Source organism: Scyliorhinus canicula, chromosome 3 (genome assembly GCF_902713615.1).
Source record: "Scyliorhinus canicula chromosome 3, sScyCan1.1, whole genome shotgun sequence".
Lineage (NCBI taxonomy): Eukaryota > Metazoa > Chordata > Chondrichthyes > Carcharhiniformes > Scyliorhinidae > Scyliorhinus > Scyliorhinus canicula.
Genome location: NC_052148.1, coordinates 115,574,940 through 115,582,716, shown reverse-complemented (window position 1 = coordinate 115,582,716; position 7,777 = coordinate 115,574,940). Strand labels below are relative to the sequence as shown.

The 7,777-nt window shown below is 44.1% G+C and overlaps 1 protein-coding gene across 2 annotated transcripts in view; it reads right to left on the bottom strand.

Annotated features, from left to right (window-relative positions):
* Positions 1-2,605: 2,605 nt before the first annotated feature.
* Positions 2,606-7,777, bottom strand: part of LOC119962886 (zeta-sarcoglycan) — a 1,211,045-nt gene continuing 1,205,873 nt past the window's right edge. For both annotated transcript variants that reach the window (XM_038791120.1, XM_038791121.1), the window contains one exon: positions 2,606-4,041. In XM_038791120.1, the coding sequence (XP_038647048.1) occupies positions 3,847-4,041 (195 nt within the window). In that variant the 3' untranslated portion in view covers positions 2,606-3,846. The remainder of the gene's footprint in view (positions 4,042-7,777) is intronic.

Sequence of the window (7,777 nt, the reverse complement as noted above, 5' to 3'; positions counted from 1 at the left end):
TACATGAGTGACTAAAAAAGTTAATATATACACAGAGTAGTTACTTTTATTTAGCATAAATAATGAATCAAACTAAAATATTTGCTCAACAACCTATTCTAACACAGTTTAGTTCTTTTGAATATGCATATATACACTTATTTTTCAGGGTTATTTGACTTGTTGCTAACAAGTGACACATTCATGAATGTTAGCGCTGTAAAAAGGTTACTTTCAAGTTCCCATCCTCAGAGGGTAATACACTGGCCCCAAAAGCCTTGAGATATGTTCCTTGCACCTCGTGATGCTCTCTAATGCTGACCCTGTTTTAGTTTGCAGAGACTGTGTTAGCGCACCTCAATTGAATGGGTCAAGCAGACAGGTGTACATGCCACCGCGAGTACATTTGCCTGCCCTATGGAGCCCATCTGGTTTTTTTTCGGGGGAAGGCAGGAGGGAGTTGCCCACACCCCGCGCATCAAAGTCCCACTAATCTTAGTCAATCTCCCCTAAGTTCAGGGTGTGAGGGAAACTAGCCTGGCCATCTTTCACCTGGTAGGGTCAACTTCCACCTTTCTGAAGGCAAGTTCATTCTTTCTCAATCTGTGTGCTGGCTTGAACTATGTGCCACGACTCTAACAACACAGAGGAGTGGGAATTTCTGATAATGGAAATCCCTGCTCCTTGCTCAGCCGCCCTCCACCACCCCTTTCTCCAATGACATTTGTCTGTATGGGTTGGGTAGAGGTGTCGCCACTCACAAAGCATGTGGGAAACTCTAAAAATGGTCCATAGCATCACTTGTATGTTTCAATGATTTTCAGTGGTCATAGCAGGAGACCAACAAAACTACAACAGATTATCTGTGGCCAGTATCTTTAAGATAAATCACATAAATTTCCAGCATTTCACCCTCAAACGTATATATGCATAATCACAAAGTAACAAAACACAAAAATACCCGGTAATAAACATGTGGAATTGAATGCCAAGTTTGAAAAGTTGTGCTGTGAGGGTTCTGAACAAAACTTGCATCTAAAAGTGCAATACATTGTTAAAATTATGTACATATTTAAGATGGGCAATGTGCGTCTTGCTATAGCTAGTCTGATGGCATGGACGTGTTGTGACTGGTAGGTTCTAAAGTCCAGCTGAATTTATCAGTAACGATATCATTACTCTGTGGTAACTATGGAAACTGCATCGAAAACTAATGTTTTGTCAATTATACTGATCATATTGTAACTGGATTTTCAAGTTTGCATGGACATTTTCTTTTGGAGCTTCTGTTTTATTGATTTAAATAATGTATCCCAGGTCGGTTACAAAACTAATTTATCATCTACTTTTCAAAATTGGCCCCTTGCATACTTTCTGCAGACATTCTGATTGGCATCCGGAACCAGTCTGATGAACTGACCTTGCAAAATTGGGTTCAGCAAGCGCATTCCACCTTGAGCCTGTCCGAAATCCATTTTATGTTTTTGCCTCCTTATAAACTACAACCATAAGAAAAATCCAGGCCAGGAGAGTCATAAACATCTCTATCACATTACCATCACCTTATCTGCTAAACCACTATTGAAGTTTGATCAATTCAGAATGATATTGGGCTGGATATTAACTTGGGGGCAGGCAGCGCAGTTTCTTTGAAGTTGGTAAACTGCACCCTGCAGGTAAGTGGAAAGGATTTTGTGGATCCAACAGTCCTCGCCAGCCTTTAGCTGTCAGGTTTCCCAAGGCCTGGAAAACAAGGCCGTCCAGAATTAAATTATAAATGGTCATTAAATATGAGGCATGCACCCTTATTAGAATATTTAAATTAGTAACCTGTCTCCTGGAAGTGCATTGGTTTCCCTAGCATCCCCATTACAGCCCCCTCCTGTCCACGTTAAAGCAGTAAATGGTCACTTAGAATGTAGATTGTGGATAGGATTCTGACTTTTAACATTTTAAGATCCCACAAAACTGAAACCTGCCTGTTATTTGGGTAGTTAAATTTCCCTCATTGTTACTGGATCCTGGTCTCTAAAGGACCAAAGGGAACGAGAATGGCACACTTGTTTATTTTGATCCAAACTAAATATGAGTTATATATGTGCTTAATCACATCTTCTAGAATTAATAACTTAAATAATTCTTAAACAGCTATTTCTGAACTGTTTTTATTTTTACTTTTCACAATTTGCAGAATGGAAGGTTGAACATCGCATTATTATTATCAGGATTGCACAAAGTACATCCGATCAAGAGACACGCAGTCCCATTATTCTATCCGTCCTTCACTTAACTCATCGCAGAAAAAACATAACAAAAAAAAAACATTTTTATGGATTGCCAATGATCATTGGCTTTTAAATCATTCGCAAACACAGTTGGTAAAATGCCTACCTTTTAACCAGTTGGCCACAGGTCTGTTGATTCCCAATGCCATCTTCCTCTGAAAGCAGCTGCTTTTGCTGGAAGCAAACTGTGGCCATATTTGTTTTATCTTTTTTGTGTTGGAAGTCAAACATAATTTAATTGACAACTTTTCAAACCTGGCTTTTAATCCATGAAGGTCAGTAACTTTGACAAGAGGCCTAATAACCCTTAGCGACAGTTAACAAGACACACAGCTCATTTCTTATAAGTAGAAAAAATGTTTTCATTTTACATAAAGCAAGAGACATAGGGTACAAAAGCACAGCTTTTGTCATTTTGGCAATATTGCAATTTTACAAACATTTGCATAGAATGTGTAAGAAAATAGTTTCCTTTATCATTCAGATTAAATTTTTCATACATAAAGAAAATGTACTTTAATGAAATCAGTAAAGAAAGCAAGGAAAATGGCTAGCAGGCCTGGTGTAACACATAAAAGGTTACCTGTGATGTCCTCCAGGGATGAGCGCAAATCCAAGACTCACATTAAGTTATTCAGTAGAACCAGGCCAAAACCAAGCTTTGCGAGGTTCAGGGAGCACCACATTTTTCAATTTGTCACTGAGCAGTAGAGAAGACAACAACTGAAGTCGTTGAAATTTGGCCTTATTTGGGGCTGGTCCTGGATATATCAGGTATAGTCTGGACAGGTGATATCTTCTGGGTATATTTCACTGGATTTAAGAAATGGATGTTCGCTCATCCCTGCCTAATATATTTTTCAGAATTTCTTGACGCTGTCTTACTGGTTAGTAGCAGCTGCGTTGTGCAGTGTTTTGAATTTACATCACATGGTCAATTCTTTGGTTTATACCACATCACAGACAAAAAACACAAAGCCATTGTTTCACCATCAATGCTAATGAGAGGTTCTGGGAAGTTACAGTTGACATGATTTCTTTCTCACATTGAAAAAAAAAGGCAAGAATGAACAACTGGCCCATTTCTTTCCAAATGAATGACATGCAAATACCACATTATATGTAACTGCTCAATCAAAACAAGTACTGAGGAATTTCTTGAACTCCCATTTGGTGCTATATGGTAAAACCAAAGTACATTTAGATGTTGAAAAGGGAAATAAAGTTTTGAGAAATGACATAATCAGATTTGTGGTATTAAATATTCAATTCTTTCACAATCAGGTCCTGCTAAAAATTAAAAAAAACTATGTGCTTTACTTAGATTAGCAAAGGCACCTGTGTATTTCTCCCCCTCTCTGGAAAAGGTTGGTATCCAGGTTCTCCAGGCATATTTCTTCACTGACAGTTTATACACCAGTCTATTCCCATTCGAAAGGTAGCCACGTTCCACTACTGTGCGGCAGTAGAGGCTTTGTAACAACATTGTGGTTCCTGATTCACCATGAGAGTAAAAACAGATGCCAAGGGACAGTGTCGAAAAGGCTTTTACGGTGGTAGAATTGCAACAGGTTCCATGGATTTATATCCGCAAACAGATGTTGCTGTTCGACTGGCAAGTGGAACCCGCCGCTGCTGGAGATAGAAAGAGTTTCCCATTGGGACACACGCACACTTCGTAGACAGTCTGACGTAGGTTTGAAGAACTGGCTGAGAACGAAGAGGTGGAGATCTGGGGGATGTTTCCCAATCGGATTGTCTTTGCATTTAAAAAAATCTGAAAGAAAGAAATGAAAAGAGAAACCTCACTCACTATACTTTGCAATACCGGTGAGATCCCAGTAATGTTGTAGACTGGACAAGTGCGATGGTTATTGAATAATTCAATGAAACAAAATGAAAATGTTGTTCCATTTAATTCATGCTGGCATACAGACTGGCCTCAGTGCAGAAAAATTCACAAAATTCAAATGACACAAATGTGAGACTGGATTTCTTGGTCCCCACCAGCAGGGAGCATCGTCACAGGTGGAAGGAAGGCCGCTCTCCACATTTTCCTGTCCCGCCCACCATGATGCCTGCCACTGGCAGGACCAGGAAATCCCAGTCATAGTCTCACAATGGTGCAACATATCTTCAGAACGCTGTTACGAAAGATATGACAGATTCTCGGACGATTCTAAAATTTAAGTTCAATTTATTTCTTGCCTATTGTCAGATAGGTTTTGCTCTTGAATCGGATTTTGATGACAGAACTCTCATCAAATACTCTCTTGTCACCTGCATACCTGAATTTAACAGGGGCCAGTGGCACAATCCTTATGCTAGTTGCGATGGAGTTTGTTTGAAAATAAATTTAAAACACCCAATTATGTTCTTTTCAATTAAGGGCTAATCTACCTACCCTGCACATCTATTGGGTTGAAGGGGTGAAACCTCTCAAACACGGGGAGAATGTGCAAACTCCACACGGGCAGTGACCCAGAGCCGGGATCGAACCTGGGACCTCAGCGTCGTGAGGCAACCGTGCTAACCACTTGCGCCACCGTGCTGCCCAGAATGTGCAAACTCCACATGACAATGACCCAGGGCCGGGATCGAACCCAGGTCTTGGGCGCCATGAGGCAGCAGTGCTGACCACTGCTCCACCATGCCGACCTGTCTTGGAATTTTTAAAAATTATTTTTTACGGGATTTGGGCTTTGCTGGCATTTGTTGCCCATCCCTAATTAGGAAGAAGGTGTGGGCGTGCTGCCTTCTTGAACCACTGCAGTCTATGTGGTGTAGGTACACCCACTGTGCTATTATGGAGGGAGTTCCAGAATTTTGACCCAGTGACAGTGAAGTAACGGTGATATATTTCAAAGTCAGGATGGAGAGTGACTGGCAGGGGAACATTCAGGTGGTGGTGTTCCCATGTATCTGCTCATTGTCCTTCTAGATGGTAGTGGTCGTGGATTTGGAAGGTGCTCCCAAGGAGCCTTGGTGAGTTGCTGCAGTCCATCTGGAGGTGAAGCTTTGACAAAGGGCCACCTGGATTCGAAACGTTAACTCATTTCTCTCTCTACAAATGCTGCCAGACCTGCTCAGATTTTCGAGCATTTTCTCTTTGGTTTGTCATGTAGGCAAAATAAATCCTTTGCATTTATTTGTGATAAATCACGTCTGCTGTTCTGATGTGCCATAGTGAAATGGGTATATACTAGCCCGATTCAAGTCAACTAATCTTTCATCCTAACCATGGGCGAAATTCTCCGACCCCCCCCCCCCGCAGGGTCGGAGAATCGCCCGGGACCGGCGAAAATCCCGCCCCCGCCGTGGTCGGAATTCTCCGCCACCCGGGAATTGGCGGGGGCGGGAATCACGCGTGCCCTCCGCGCCGATCGGCGAGACCCCTGCGGCGATTCTCCGGCCTGCGATGGGCCGAAGTCCCGCCGCTGAGAGGCCTCTCCCGCCACCGTAGTTTGAACCACCTCTGGTGACGGCGGGATCAACGGCGCGAGCGGGCCCCCGGGGTCCTGGTGGGGGCGCGGGGCTCTCGGACACGGGGGGTGCCGCCACGGTGCCAGGCCCGCGATCAGAGCCCACCGATCGGCCGGCGGACTATTGCCGTGGGGGCACTCGTTTTCTTCTGCCGCCGCCACAGCCTCCACCATGGCGGAGGCAGAAGAGAATCCCCCAGCACGCATGCGCCGGTGGTGACGTCAGTGGCAGCTGACGCACTGGCGCATGCGCGAACCGGCGAAGGCCTTTCGGCCAGCCCCGGCGCCGGTCGGCGGCCGTCAAAGGCCGTTGTGCCGGTTCTGGCGCCAGTCGGCGTGGTGCCAACCACTCCGGCGCGGGCCTAGCCCCTCAATGTGAGGGCTTGGCCCCTAAAGGTGCGGAGAATTCCACACCTTTGGGGAGGCCCGACGCCGGAGTGGTTGGTGCCCCTCCGCTACGCCGGGACCCCCCGCCCCGCGGGTAGGGGAGAATCCCGCCCCTTATTGTTTCTCTCGTGCACTACATTTGTTTATGGTATCACAATTAACTCAGAAAATATTTAGAAACTATCACATCTACAATACATCCCTCAATTAAATACATTTACTTGTGTGGCTCTCAAAGAAAACAGCAACAACTTTTATTTAGTTGATATTCCCTGAGTTCCACTCCGCCAGTGGAAATGCAGACGGACACAGATTCTATTCAAATCAAATGGTTGTAATCAATTCCATGCTCTGGATGTATCACTGGCAGCTGCACAGGTGCATCAAAAGGAAACTTTTATCGTGCTAAAGGAATGAGTGAGGGTGGGGGTGGTGGGGGGGTGGGGGGGGTGCAGGGGGGGGGGGCTAATTGGATAACTAGTTCAAAGAGTTGGCACAGGCATAATGGTTCAAATGGCCTTCTTCAAAATTGCAAGATTATATAATTTGAAGAAGCTTGGAAAATTGGAGCATCTCTAGGCCTTTCCAAGGCTGGAACAGGCATGGGTAGGACTCAACAAGAAAAGGATTTTGTTCCCCTCTTTGACTCCTAAGGGGGCCAGCATGACATCTGTTTAAATAGAAACAAAGAATTCTGGAAATGCTCAGCAGGTCTGGCACCATTTGAGGATAGAGAAACATAGTCAACATCTCAGGGCTGTGACCTTCCATCAGTTCAGTCCTGTCGAAAGGCTTGTTGCCAGACTCGAGTACTTCCAGCATTTTCAGTTTTTATTTTAGATTTCCAACTTCCGCAGTTGATTACTTTAGGCAGATGCCAAAGCAAAGTGAGTCTACTCCAGGATTTGTTGTCTTGGCATGGTAAAGGTTTCAGACTCATGCTAACTCACAGCTGAGGCCTGATAATGGTTTACTGGATAGAATTCTCAAAGTAACCCATGAATTCCCACGGATATGTCCCTTTGATATAGAAAGGATGGGCCAATTCTCCATTCCAGAAAATGACTGAAACAAAAAAACAGAACAGTATACCAGTGGAACTAGGTTGCATTCCAAATTAAGGCAATCGGCAGGTGATCTGTCCATTATCTGCCCTTTAACCCAAGTTTTTTCACCAAGCCATGTTTGGAGATGACAAAGGCATGTGTGAGGATTTCAGATATGGATGGGTTGAGGCGGTGGCAATAGTAAAGATGGTTCAGTTTAAGTTGGTCTTTGGGATGAATGTGGGATTGGAAGCTTCGCTGAGGTTCTAACAGAATGTCAGATGTTGTCAACAATCTGAGTCAACCTGAGGCAAAGGCTGGTGAGGAGAATGAAGTCAATGGTTACGATATGGTATTTGTAGCAGGGATCAAAGACTGGCTACTTCAAAGGCATTCGTTGATAACTTATGATTTTTTAAAATAAATTTAGATTATCCAATTATTTTTCCCAATTAAGGGGCAATTTAGCGTGGCCAATGCACCTAACTTGCACATCTTTGGGTTGTGGGGGTGAAACCCACGCAGACACAGGGAGAATGTGCAAACTCCACATGGACAGTGACCCAGGGCTGGGATTCAAACCCGGGTCCTCAGCGCC